The sequence below is a fragment of the Geotrypetes seraphini genome, chromosome 4 (assembly GCF_902459505.1).
Source record: "Geotrypetes seraphini chromosome 4, aGeoSer1.1, whole genome shotgun sequence".
NCBI lineage: Eukaryota > Metazoa > Chordata > Amphibia > Gymnophiona > Dermophiidae > Geotrypetes > Geotrypetes seraphini.
Genome location: NC_047087.1, coordinates 287,030,428 through 287,045,106, shown reverse-complemented (window position 1 = coordinate 287,045,106; position 14,679 = coordinate 287,030,428). Strand labels below are relative to the sequence as shown.

The 14,679-nt window shown below is 42.6% G+C and overlaps 1 protein-coding gene across 5 annotated transcripts in view; it reads right to left on the bottom strand.

Annotated features, from left to right (window-relative positions):
* ARMH3 (armadillo like helical domain containing 3) overlaps positions 1-14,679 on the bottom strand; it is a 284,642-nt gene that overhangs the window by 113,305 nt on the left and 156,658 nt on the right. For all 5 annotated transcript variants that reach the window (XM_033941140.1, XM_033941139.1, XM_033941138.1 and 2 more), the window contains 3 exons: positions 8,604-8,669; positions 3,113-3,182; positions 1,858-1,918 (listed from right to left, as the gene is read on the bottom strand). In XM_033941140.1, coding sequence (XP_033797031.1) covers positions 1,858-1,918; positions 3,113-3,182; positions 8,604-8,669 — 197 coding nt within the window. The remainder of the gene's footprint in view (positions 1-1,857; positions 1,919-3,112; positions 3,183-8,603; positions 8,670-14,679) is intronic.

Genomic DNA, 14,679 nt, shown 5'->3' with positions numbered 1-14,679 from the left:
TAACATCTGTCCTCTCTCCCCTGTTCTATCTAGAATTTGTCTTCCCACTTCTATACAGAATCTGCCCTCATCTCTCTCTCCCCCTTCATCAGTACTTTCCTTCTCTCTCTTTCCCCTTCCATCCAGTGTCAGATACCTCCTTGTTCCCCTTCTCCCCCCCCCCACAATTCTATAAAGTGTTTGCCCTATCTCTCCTTTCCATCCAGCGTCTCCTCTTTCATGTCCCCCTTCCACCATCTTCTGTCTCTTTCTCTCCCCTCTTCCATCATTATGTCGTTGTGTATCCCCCCTCCATACAGCGACTGCCCCCTCTCCCCCGGTCGCTAATGCTACTTCCTCAAATGAGCAGCAGTGGCATAAGAATAGCTTTACTGGATCAGACCAATGGTCCATCAAGCCCAGTAGCTTGTTCTCACGGTAGCCAATCCAGGTCACTAGTACCTGGCTAAAACCCAAAGAGTAGCAACATTCCATGCTACCGATCCAGGGCAAAACAGCCCGCCTCACTGTCGCATAGAGATGCACTCTCGACATCCTCTTCCAGTTCCAGCAGACAAGCAGAGAGAGGCTGTGGGTGCCGCAGCTACTGCTCATTTGGAAAAGCTGTAGTAGCAGCTTGGATGGTGGGGAAAATGCTGCTCTTGGTGCTCAGCAGCCAAGAACTGCTGAGTGGGGTTCTGAAATGAAGTGTGTGGCTGCACAGTTTAGAGGGAACATTGCAGCTGGTGTTATCTACAATGCTCTGAGCACTTCTTATTGTACACAAATTTTTTTCTCTATATTGAAATAGGATAATATAGGTTTGCTGCCTCAATATATTCATCAAATATATTTCTAAAGTATACGGATCAGCTATCATTTATTGCTAAAATGCTTTTTCCTTTTAATTAATTTAATAACTTAAACACCATCAAGCACTCTATACCTCTAATCAATTATAAATATTACATAATATTTCTCAAGTTATAAATATTTTTTCATGTAAATTTTTTACAGTTAGTGATCTTTCTCCCATCAACCGACTCATACATCATTCACACACATACAATCACTCAAACATCAATAACAGCATAATCATAATTATAGCTGCACTCAATGTAATCACAATTATCCAATAATGGATTTTAGTTCAGTAAGCGTCAATTCTAATCGAAGGTATCAGACTGGAGGTTGCAAAACAGTCTAATGGATGTATGGCAACTCCTCAATCACCATCCGCTGCTCCCCTCTCACTTCTCAACTTTCCATCACTTTAGAAGACAAAGCATTCAGCCAGACACAGGACTGTATTTCGCCACTTGCCATCTACAGGAGCTGTGCTTGCAAGGCTCACTGACTTCAAGCTCTCTCCATTAAAACTAGCATGACTCAAGCAGGAACCCAGGGTTCAACACAAACCGGGTATCAGCTGACAAACAGGAAACATACCATCTACCAGGAAATTCAAACTGGTTCAGACATTGAAGATAACTCCAAAGTAGGTGTGTTTAGGGGCAGAGAAGGGCTTAAGCATCGCTAGGTGCGATTCTCTAAAGGACTTTTGATTTTTATGTGATACAACAATTTAGTTACCCAGCTAACAATGTATAAGTGTTTTGTACATTTGAACTTTGTTGACGCTGGTGTAGTTTTCAGGTGAAAATGTACTCTCAAACTTTGAAGCAGGGCTGGCTCTACCTAAGGATCAGGTAAGGCCCTGGCTCAAAGGAAGGAGATATGGGATCATGGTGGAGAAGGACAGGTGGTGGAGAGGGTGGCGCCAATGTAAAAGTTGGCTCAGGTTGCCAAAGTCCCTTGAGCCAGCCCTGCTATGAAGTATATTATCCTAGAAACTGGGCATCTTATGGCAATACTTACACATAAAGATCCATTGGAAACTCTTTCATCATGTGTGTCACAATGAACTCCACTACCAAGTCTATAAAGAAACCAATAAAGAATTAAAGCCATTAGCAAATCATTTAAAAATCAGTTTTTTAAATATATCACAGACAATGAACATCCCAACAGGAGTCACATATTCCAAAATGATTAAAAAAAATATCAAGTGCAGTAATGCAAAACCATAAAAAAATGATACATTCTTACTTCCTAGTTAGCTTGAACACATTTGGGGTCCGATTCAAAAATAGCATCCTAAGTTAGGTAGCGGTAAGCACCCTACTACCACTTAACTTAATTGGTTTAATTGGTGCACTAATTGGCTGTGCCGATTAAAAACCAATTAAAATGCTACAGCTTTATTGTCCCTTTGTCAGCAGTGCAGATAACCGTTGGTAGGACCTCTTGTTTGGGTTTGTCTTCTTGGAAAGTCACAAAATATCCAATGCTGTTACAGTCAACAGATATTTTCTAGCTACTAGAGCAAAGATGAACCTATAAGCATATTGTTTCTGCTGACAGGGAGAGAGATATGATTTTTTTATTATTCAGAAACCTGCATTCAATAGCACGTCTCTATTAAAAATATGCTCTGCTGGTCTCATAGGGGTCTTCACCTACATTTTCATGGAGGTCTTATTCCTGATTCTCCCTCAACATCTAGCCTCTTACCTCCTCTGAACAGCCTGCTAAACACAGGGATATCCAATGGGGGGATGCAGAGGAATGTACAGTCATATTCAGAGATTTATTGCAGGGCCTCAGTAAGAGCTAAAAAAGCAGGGCCATGTACAATAAACCCCAGAAGCACAGTTACTCAATGGTAGTGCTGCTTCTAACTAGATACACCCAATTAAATGAGTAACTACAGTTCATTTCTGCTATGACTATAGTTATTACAGACTTGCAGACTGCCAGACAGTCCTGTTTGCCAGTTGAGTCTATCATCACAGTCTGCTAAGCAGGCTTAGCTACCAGTTGATTCTTCCATTTCAGCCTCGGCTACATGAATTCCTGTGTTTGTGCTAGGACTTACACAATTTATCGCTACAAACTACACAAGATCCTTACTTTCACAAGACATTAATATTTATAAAATTCACTCTGGTTAAACAGAGGAGAAATTTTATTCAGTAGGTAATTTTAAAACATTTTAGCTTTTTCTCTCTTTAGCTGAGAATTAAGAGTATAATAGTTATTCCCTGAAAACACCAGCTTAACTGATACTCACCCAGCACAGCACACACCAGGGGTCGGCAGGGAAGGTTCTTGTCTGCTGCTTTCTTCCTATGTCTCATAGGCTTCAAACACACAAAGACAAGAAATAAATCAGTAAATACTCTCAAATCACTTGGTCAAACTCATGTAAAATAAAACTTCACTGCAAATTTGTGTAATGTGCCTGAACACAGCATGAGAAAAAGAAAATGGCCTCCAATTTCTTCACACACTCAAAGCTACATAGAGATGTTTTTTTGTCTCATTTGCTATGTTCAAGTATGAGAACTGGAATGATGGATTTTGTTTTCCCATCACCTTCTTTCTATTATTATTATTTTCACTTCTGGATGCCATGAGAAGATTAAAGTTCTTACCTCGATAATCTTCTTTCTTGCAGATAGGTATATGAGTCTTGAACCAGTGGGTCATCCACCTCTAATCATGAGTTGTGTAGAAGGCACCATGTAAATTTTTTTCAGCTACTCCTCCCGTATATCTCTGGGCTATGCTGCAGCTCCTCAATTTGTATCAAAGCACTGTAAGAGGAGAAATAAAAAGGAAGGGAATGGGGATCTCCACAACAAAGCCAAATCTGCTCTGCTTTTTTTTGTTTTCAGTATTAATTTTCCATGGTAATATAATCACTCAGAAATAAACATTGCAAACAAAAAGAAGAATAAAATTCTCCAGCACATATCCGCTATAATAATTCTCTTAGCGCATATGCACACTTCAAAGTTGGTGGGTCTGTGATCCGTGGCAGTGCCTGCCTCAGCTGATTGCCTGATCTCCGACGCCAGCTGACTTCTGACTACACTATGCTTGCCGGCTTCCCGACCCTGTTCCTCCAAAACCAGAGACGGGGGGAGGGAGGAGAAGTGAAGCTGGCAAGCACAGTGTTAGAGCCCCCGGAGCATGGCCAAAGTCGCTTCCTAGCTAGGGTGGCATTGAAGGAAGATAGGGCAGGGAGGGAGGCTTCAACTCGCTGCTCCTGCTTGCTTCAGGCCTTCCTCGCTGCCTTCGCGGAAACAGAAAGTAGGTGGGACCCGGCAGTGACAAAGGATCGAAGCAAGCAGGAGCAGTGAGTTGTGAATGCTGCACTGCTGATGGCTGTGTGAGACCCCAGGGGGGGGAGGGGGAATGAGAAACGCTGCCGATGGCTGTGTGAGACCGGGGGGGGGGGGGGGGAAGAAATGCTGCCAATAGAGGAAATGAGGGAGAAGGAAGACAAGGGAAGAGAAATGCTGCTGTTGCATAGGGGGGGAGGTAAAAGGAAGGGAGAAGGGCTACTGCTGGACAGGGGAAGCAGGGAAGGGGTGTTGCTGGACAGGGGGGATGTCAAAGGAAGGGAGAAGAGTTACTGCTGGACAGGGGGAGCAGGGAAGGATTTCTACTGGACAGGGGGGAGAGACAGAAATAAATAAATATAGACAGACAATGGGCAGGAAAGACAGAAAGATAGACAGACAGACAGACAGGGGGCCAGGGAGAGAGACAGAAATAGACAGACATAAAGAAAGAAAGGGGCCACGGAGAAAAAAATACAGACATAAAGAGAGAAAGAAAGAAAGAAATGCCTAAGTCTACACATCTATTCTAGCACCCATTAATGTAACGGGCTAAAAAACTAGTATAAATATAATTATCAAGAGGAAAAAAAATTATTTTGCACTATTAGTTAGTCCACAATTAATAGGAAAAGAGCTATGAGAAACCAACTTAATTCATTAAGTATAACTACAAAAGAAAAACTGATAGTGCCTGAAGTTTAGACCTTAATTAATCATTGCAGAGACTGTGATTGCAGCATTAACAGGATGCTTGAAGAAGCAACTGCCTTACCAGTAATAAATTTAACTAACTGTGTAATTTCAAAAAATACATATTTAACTCTCGGAAGGGTAATCATGCATTTGCATGGATATCTAAGTTCAAAGGTTGCACCCATTTGTAAGATCTGATGTCACAAGTGTAAAAATTGATTTCTCTTGAGAAGCCCTTGATACATCCAGGTACATTCGTATTTTATGGTTCTTGAACAAAACTTCTTGGTGCTTAAAAGACATCTTAAGCAACCAGTATCTGTCAGAGTCCAATGCCAATTGTACTAGTAAAGTAGCCAAAGCTACTACCTCAATTTCCGATCTCTGCAGGAAATTAGTTTAAGTCCAAACTGTCTATCAAAAGATCTTGTTGGTTATTAACAGGATTCTTTTCCCCTAAAGAAAGTAATAAATCTTGGAGATCAGAGGGTCGGAAGATTCTGGAACCTGTAATACCTCAGACAGATATCTTTTAACACTTTAATAGGAGAAACAGAATATACTTTGGAGAAATTGATCAATTTGAGGTTCTGTCTTCTGACTGCATTTTCCAGGATTTCCAGTTTAAAGCAAATATTCTCACTGTCTTTAATCCAGGTTTGACCCTGGGATTCAATAGTATCCAGTTTAGTTACATGTTCTACAAACTTAGATTCCAATTCATTCACTTTATTCTTCAAAATTGTAGATTCAGTTAACATGGTATTACAATGGGAAGATAGTGTCTGCATTTGGGCCCCCCAATGATACGTGCAAAGATGAAATTGCTTCCCAAATGAATTCCAAACTAAATACAGAGGGTTTTACCAAAGGAGGCAACATTGGCTGAGATCCCAAGTTAACAAAATTCTCAGAACCTGAGGATTCTTGAATGGCAGATTACCCCGGCTCCCATCTATCGACTGCAATGATCCACCAAAAGCCAGCACCAGTGTAGATCTCTCTTGCATCACCTGAACCACGGGCAGTTCTCCTGCCACAGAATCTGAAAGCAGAATTACCTCACTGTTCCCTCCTGTCACATCCAGAGATGCAAATCAGGGCTGAGGCTATGCCAGCGGGCTCTGTAGATCCGGGGATAGTCCGGCTGCCTTGAAGGAGGTCAAGGATCCTTCCACCTTGTTCCTGCCTCCAGCCGAGGACTGTTCCACTGGACCTATCCTAGGTCCCCTTTCGGCAAAAGCATCCATCGGACCAGATAATTAAGACAACAACCTGAGCTCAGTAGGGAAAACCTGGGTCTTACGATTAATCATAGAAATTGTAAGAGTTGAATGACAGATTCCGTTGAGCTCCTTCAGGCAGCCATCTTGATCAAGCTCAAAATCTGTTCTGCTCTTAATGACTATAATCAAAGACACCAATGTCAATAGGAACATCACATAAAATAAGGTGTAACAGACCTAGCCACCTACCTGAGTGCAACTGGCAATAATACATATGTAGTTCTAGAGAATTATCTCATCATTCTTCAGATCTATGGAACAAGAGAATTTCCAGCATCTGGAAATGCATACCTATCTGAGACAGTAAGCAGGCTAAATGAAATCTGACAGGGTGGGTCTTCAACACTCATATGCCTTTCTACTAGAAAGAAGATTATTGAGGTAAGAACCTAATCTTCCCTTCTAGGGCAAAAGGCATATGAATCTTGAACCAGTAGGATGTACCAAAGCAGTCCCCTAAGTCTACGACGGTGCGGAAGAGCCTGCTGTTAGCACAGAGGAGCCAAAAGCAGCGTCTAGTTGTGCCACTATACCCACCCTGTAAAATTTCATTAAAGTATGCAGGATGGACCATGTAGCCACCCTACACATCTACTGAAGCAGAACTGTCCAGGATTCCTCATATGTGTGCTTTCAAATCTGTTGTTGCTAACCAAGCTCGATGTATGTTGAAGAAATAGCAATGCAAATCTATCTTGAAGTAGAAGTCAGCTTCCACAGGTGGCTAGGATTTGTTAGTACAAAAAGATGATTTGAGAGACAAAAATCATTCGTCACCTCAAGATAATGAAGAAGAATTCTCCTAATATCCAGCAATTCCAAAATTTTGTTCTTTTTCTTCAAACCCAAGGCATGGATCACAGGCAGTCAGACTTCCTGATTTACATGGAAATTTGAAACTACCTTTGGCAGGAAGGAAGGTAGGTACCATGCGCATTGAGATGTCAGCTTTCATAAATCTGAGGAAAGGCTCCCTGCATGATAGAGCCTGAGCCAGAGACCTTTGTTGCTGAGATGATAGCTACCAGGAAAACTGTCCTGACCGTAAGATCTACCAGTGATGCTTCCTGTCAAAACAATGTTAAGATTTCACATCTGGAATGGCTGTCGCATTGGAGGATGTAGCCACAAAGTTCCCTTCAATAATCTGGCTACAACAGGATGAGATGCCAAAGAAACTTTCTCCACTCAAGCCCTAAAGTACAAGAGGCCTGCCACCTGTACTTTGAGGGAACCAACTGACAGACTCTTCTTGAGACTGTCCTGAAGGAATACCAGGAAAACTAACATCAAAACCTTAAAAGGCTCCACATTCTGCTCAGCACACCAGTGCTGAAACAATTTCCAAGCCTTACTATAGGCTGCGACAGTCGCCGGTTTCTTAGATCATAGGATAATAGCTATGACCACCTCAGAATAGACCTTCCATGCTAAGGCCACATGCTCAAGAGCCATGAAATATGCCCAAAATATTCTGGATCCTCCAGGCAATCGGACAATGTGAAAGAAGAATTGAATGAAATGGCAATTTGAGACATTTGTCACTCTGTAGCCGAACTAGACCATGTACCATGGCCAATCTGGAGCAACCAGGATTACCAAGCCTGGGTGGGTCACTATTCTATGAAAAACTCGATCTATCATGGGACATAGAGGAAGTATGTACAACAGACCTTTACTCTGGCCAAGGTTGTACTAGGGCTTCCATGCCAGGGTTTCCTGCCTCGAATCTTCAGGTAAAGTATTGAGAAGCCTCAAATTCAGGTTGAAAAACATGAAAATAATAAATTGAAATCAGAGACAGATACCTTCAACTCACATGGGCTACAGCCCTCCTCAGTTTTATTTAGTTATTTTTAAAAATTTAAGTGAGTTGAAGTTATCTACATAACTCACAATTAGGTGTGGATAACCCACTGGTTCAAGACTCGTATGCCTTTTGTACTAGAACATTTATTTTGGGAAACCTCACCTCACAGGAGACAAATTTTCCCCAATGCTGGCATTGAGGTGCAAACTAAAACTAATTAGAATCTCCTCCCTCAATGGCTGCCATTTAAGATGTCTCTCATTGTCTCTCTCTCTCTCCCACTTTATCTCCTGCCTAACTAAGGACAATTCTCTCACAAAATAAGCGTAAATGTTTTTAAGATGGAATGCATTCAATACAGTAATCAAGAGTCCATCCTGAGTTGTTTTAGCAGCAAAAACTCTTCCAACAAGTCATAAATATCAAGATCGGGGTTCCCCAGATCTATCCAATGGATCTCACACCAGAAGGTATTTTAGGATATTCATGATGAATGTGCATGGGATAAACTTGTATATACTGTCTTCAACTTATACAGATTTATCTTGCGAAAAAACCCAACCCATGAATAGTATGAAAGCTTATCTTGCTTTAGAGTTCCTAGACACGTTGGGAAAGCCCTACTCTAGATGGTACACCTACCATTCTGTGCAAGTTGACACGGAAATTCATATTATCATCATGTAAAAAAGCATTTGCATACTGATCCTGTTGAAGAGAAAATCAGAATGGTTAAGAAACATAACAGATTATTTCATGTAGCTGGATTTCTCTCAATTCCTTGATGATGATTTTTTTTTTTTGTTCTCCTAGGCTTCTGCAGCTGGCATCATGATTGTTGCTGTTGTCACGGTCTTGCTTCATCTGGGTAGATAGAAACAACATTTCAGCCATCATGCTGTGGCTTTCGTCAGGGTATGCTGTGAGGTCTGTAGTTTGTCTTTATAAATAGTGGGTCCACTGACTCGATTGAGAACAGGGAGGACTGTTAGTCATGAATTTGAATTTTGGCGGGAAAGTCCGTTGGTCACAGCATGATGGTTGAAATGTTGGTTCTACCTACCCAGACGTGGCGAGACCCAGACAACAGCAACGATCATCATTTGATTTTTATTAGCAATTGGCTGCTGTTTGAAATATCACCCATGAAGTTACAAGGGGATACCCTCCAGAAAAACCCTTATTTCGTTAAAAATTATTTTTACTATATATTTTGCATATCTCATCATCTTTATTTGTAAGAAAGCTGCAAGCTCTTTTTTTTTGGGGGGAGGGAGGAGGTGGGGGGGGCGGGGGTTGAACAATCGTTTATTGAGAGAACAGAATATCACAACAACAATTCACAGAAGCAAACCAGATTACAGGCAAGCATAACATTTTCCAAAAGAGGCAACTGCAAGCTCTTTTAATGACAGTACTTCAGTTGCAATGCTTGAACTAGCTGTCATGTGTCTGCTTCTTATTTTAGCTTCACTACTTTAAATTTAAAAAAGATTTACTCTGTTGCCATGGCATTCAGAGGGCCCTATCACTTGTGTAATGGCACACAACTGGTGCCTCTGTCAGAAACAGACCCGGATACATTTTTTAAAAAATCATTTAACAAATTAATTAATTTACACATCATACAATGAAGAGAACAATTTTAAAAGCCATTCATGTAAGTAAATGTTCATTTTCCCAGATAAATTAGCTGTCTGAAAATTGCTCTCCCCTCACTGTCTCTCACGGTCTCTAAGCAGACTGTTTTTAAATCTGCATAAATTAGTTTTTATTAATAGTGTCCCTGTCTGAAAAGCAGGTGTAAAGCTTTAGGGTACTCCGAGGAGGGATTGAGACATCTGGGTTTTACTTTTATTGAAAGCAATGGAACTAAAATCTGGATGTCTCAATCCGTCCTCCTTTTTCTGGAGTCATATGGTAATCCTACGTACATGAGAAGCTTTCAAAGGTAAAATGTGTGTTTCTCTTTGAAAATTAGATACAAGATTTCTAGACACACTGGGCCTGATTCTGGAAACAGTGCCTGCTGTAGCAGATGCCTGCAAAATGGGTGCCTACTGCGGGTCAATCACCGGTACACACAACGTCCAGAATTATATCTATTTTTTGTTTAGGGGCCTTAAATGTAGGAAATGCCAAGATATGTCTATGGACACCTAAGGCCACTTCCAGCATAAGCCACGCCTACACAGGACTTAGGCATCCATTGATGTGCCTAGGCACTTTTGTAGGCATGAGTCAGATGCCTACATGGTAGGTGTTGTTCACCGCATCAAGTTTTTGGTCCATTATATGGCAGTAGGATGCTTACTGTCGCCTAATTGGGACGCCGTTTTGAGAATCAGGCCTACTGTGCCCTGCTGGGAAGTTTGAAATTGCCCTTAGAAAGCAGATGAACAATATTGGACACAAAACTCAAGAGGTTTTAGGCCTTTCTGTGGTTACATATTATTTACAGGTAATACATATTATATACAGGTACTTATTTTGTACCTGGGGCAATGAAGGGTTAAAGTGATTTGCCCAGAGTCATAAGGAACTGCAGTGGGAATCAAACCCAGTTTCTCAGGCCACCATACTAATCAGGCTACTCTTCCTCTCCAAAATAATATTGACAAAGGATTGCTTTTAGCTGAAAATCTGCTACAAATCGCTTCAATGTAATAATAATAACTTTATTCTTCTATACCACCATAGTCAGATGACTTCTAGGCAGTTCACATCGAAGAGGGCTGGACAATCAGCGAATTACAGAAAGCAAATGGTGACGGTACAACATATTACAAGAGGAATAGACAGAAGGAAAAAATAAATTTAGTGTGGCTTCTGATTAGGAGATGAATCGGTCAAATAGTACGGTTTTAATTACTTTCCGAAAGGCGCTGTAGGTCAGCCTGGCTCTACTGATGTAGTTACCCAACCAGGACTGCTGTTTGCTTGCTTGGAACTTGAAAGATCTGTCCAAAAACGACAGCCGGTGATCCTTGAGTATGCAAATGTGTTGCAGTTTCTAGTTAACTGTGTGGGGTTGTGTAGTACGAAATGTGGTAGAGATAGGAAGGTGCTAGTCCCCAGGCCTGCTTGAAACAAATACATGCAAATTTGAACATTATTCGCGCCTCCATTGGCAACCAGTGTAGTAGTCTATAAAAGGGGCTAATGTGATCACTTTTTTTCAATCCGTATATCAAGTGAACTGCCGTGTTCTGTACTATTCTTAGTTTTCATACTGTTTTCTTTGGGATACCTAGATAAACGATGTTGCAGTAGTCCAGTGTTGATAGAACCAAAGATTGCACCAGTAATCTAAAGGATATAGAGTCAAAGTATTTTTTAATGGTCCTTAATTTCCACAGTGTGCAAAAGCACTTCTTCACCATTATATTCGTGTGATCTACCATAGTTAGGTGTGTGTCTAGTGTGATTCCCAGTATTTTTATAGTTTTAGAGATTGCGTATTCATGACCATTTAGATGTAGAGATGTTCTGGTAATTTTGTGCTTTGGGCTTGCCAGGAAAACTTTCATCTTTTCTGTATTTAGTTTCAGTTTGAAGTTGATTGTCCATTGTTCAATTTCGGTCATTATATGAGAGATGTGATCTAGAATTTCATTTGTTATGCTATTTAGAGGAATTAAGATAGAAATATCATCAGCATACATGCAATAGATTAAGTTTAACTTTTGTAATAGATGTCCTAAGGATGAGATGTAAATGTTGAATAGTGTGGGCGATAGTGGGGAGCCCTGGGATACCCCCGAGGGGTTTTTCCATGGGCTAGAGTAATTCCCATCGCTGGCCAATCGGTATGATCTTTTTGTTAGGAAGTCATGGAACCAGTTCTTAACTTTTCCCGAAAGCCCCATTGCATCTAGGCATAGTAGCATTATTTCGTGGTCTACTAGATCTAAAGCACTACTAAGATCTTGTTGTAAGATCAGAGCACTTGTGCCTCTGCTGAAAAGACCATAAAGGTGATTAAGGATAGAGGCTATAACTGTCTCAGTGCTGTAACCTTTTCTAAATCCTGATTGATGTTCATTAAGAATGTTAAATTTGTCTAAATAGTTCACTAGTTCCAGGTTGACCAATCCTTCCTGTAGCTTAGTGAATAGGGGGATGCTCGCTATGGGCCTGTAATTGGATTTCAGGGCTATTGAGTTTTTCTGATCTTTGGGGATAGGTATGATCAGTATGTGGTCCATTTCCTCATTCAATATCCCTCTAGTAAGAGCAGTAGTTAACCAAGTGAGTAGCTCTTTTTTAAAGTCGGGTGGAGCAACTTTCATGATCTTAAAGGAACATTTGTCCAGTAAGCAGTTTGACTTGGTGTATTTATTGAACAAAATTAAAAATTGGTGCCAGTTTGAGACTTTGAAGTAGTCCCAGAGCATGTCTACTCTGGACTCCTGTTCGTGGGGTCCAAAATGGAATTCTGTGTTGGTTATGGGTGAAGGTATAGTTGCTCTAAGGTCAGTAATTTTATTTTTAAAGAAGTTGGTTAGGGTTTGGGCAGATGGAATGAATTCATCCTTTTTCAGAACTCAAGTAGTATCTGTTATCATTTTTACCAGTTTAAGCAGCTCTTTACTATTTATTTTTGATGTACCTATTTTCTATGCGTAGTGTTTTGAGCGTTTTTCTTTGATCAGAATTTTGTATTTTTTCATTGTTTCCAGTTTGTGTTGTCTTTTTCTTTGTTTGGTTTTTTTTCCCAGATTCTCTCCAGTTTTCTTAGTTCCTGTTTGCAAACTAGTAGTTCTGAATTGAACCACTCATTTAACACTCTTTCTTTTTTTTACGTTTGGTATGGTGCTAAGTGGTGCAACTTATGTTAATAAAATATATAAAGAAACAGCTTTCTCTCTTTTCCAGGTGCTAATGCTAGTAGATATTTCACTTTCTTGCAAGAATTACTCTTTGCTGCACCACTTATAAATATTCTTACATTAAAATAATCATTCATCAATTTTACTTACCCAAAAATGGGGGTCTTGTCTTATATTCAGGTCAGCGCCCACCTGCCCCACTCCCGGACCTGTTGACCTAGTAGACCAGGACAGGAGGGATCCCTTCCATCTCCTGTCCCGGCCGACTGTAACAATTTTTTTACCTCCCTCCCGCCTCCCTCCGCGTACCTTTTTTGGCTTTTTGAATCCCTCCTGCCCCATGTTGAGCCCCTCCCTCCATAAACGGCTGCTTGAGTTCTTGCATCCCAGGGGTGTCCCAGGCAGGAGCGAGTTTTTTGCACTTCTACTCGGCCCTGAACCACTCCCTGAATGGTTGCTGCCAGTTCTCGCGAGTCCCATGAGAACTGGTGGCAACCATTCAGGGAGCAGCTCAGGGCTAGGAAGGAGCACAAAAAGCTTGCTCCTACCCGGTACACCAATGGGCCATGAGAACTCAGGCAGCAAAGATATGACTGAATATTTTCTCATATTCACTACTCCAGAAATCAATGACAGAAATGTCTACAATGAGTTCTGCAATAGAGATTGTGACAGGGAAGCTCCTGTCCCAGGGGAAAAGACGGTGGGACCCATCAGAAATACAGCCCTTAAGGCTGCCAGCTCTAAACTAAAGCCTATTTCTCCTGATAAAAGCAGCAGGGTAGCACAACCAAAGAACCTGGGGGGAAAGCAGGGGTGGAGTCAGCCCAGGATTCTGGAAGGGAGGGCACTGAAACCACAAGCCAGTCCCTATTACTCCTTTCCCCAGGTTAGAGAAATCCAGGTAGAAGGGGGTGGAGCTGGTCATCGAGCCCTGCAACCATGCAAACCTCAAATAGGCAGAAGGCAGAGTACCGTATTTTCTCGCATATAACGCGCGCGTTATACGTGGTTTTTACAAACCGCGCATACCCTTGCGCGTTATACGCGTGAGCGCGTTGTACAAAATTTTTTTACATAGTTTCCCCCCCCCCCCGAGGCCCGATTCATCACCCAGAAGAAGCGCTCGCACTCCCACCCCGAAGGACCGCTCGCACCCCCACCCGAAGGACCGCTCGCACCCCCACAGCCTCCCCCTTCCCCCATGGAGAAGCTGTCTACCTTGTTTCCGGATGCCAGCCCAGCTGCTTCCTCTGCCGGTGGTCCTGCCCCTTCTCAGAGCCCTGTGCTGCGCTGCTTCCTCTTCAGGCGGTCCCGCCCTTTCTCTGATGTCAGAGAAAGGGTGGGACCGCCGGAAGAAAAAGCAGCGCAGCAGGGCTCAGAGAAGGGGCGGGACCGCCGGCAGAGAAAACAGCTGGGCTCGCTGGCATCCGGAAACAAGGTAGACAGCTTCTCCATGGGGGAGGGGGGAGAGGCTGTGGGGGTGCAAGCGGTTCTTCGGGTGGGGGTGCGAGCGGTCCTTCGGGGTGGGAATGCGAGCGCTCCTTCGGGGTGGGGGTGCGAGCGGTCCTTCAGGGTGGGGGTGCGGGTGCGTGCGAGCGGTCCTTCGGGGTGGGGGTGCGAGCGGTCCTGCGGGGGGGTGAATCGGACATCGGGGGGGGGGGCATCAGGCTTTCAGGGTAGGGACAGGACTTCAAGGAGGAAAGGAGAGTCGGGGCGGGCGAAAACAGAGTCGGGGTCTCCAGAGGAGAGTCGGGGTCTCCAGAGGAGAGTCGGGGCGGGCGAAAGGAGAGTCGGGCAGCATGCGCGGTATACAGGTGTGCGCGGTATATAAAAATTTATGTACATAAATATGTGTTTTTTGCGCACTATACCCGTGTGTGCGT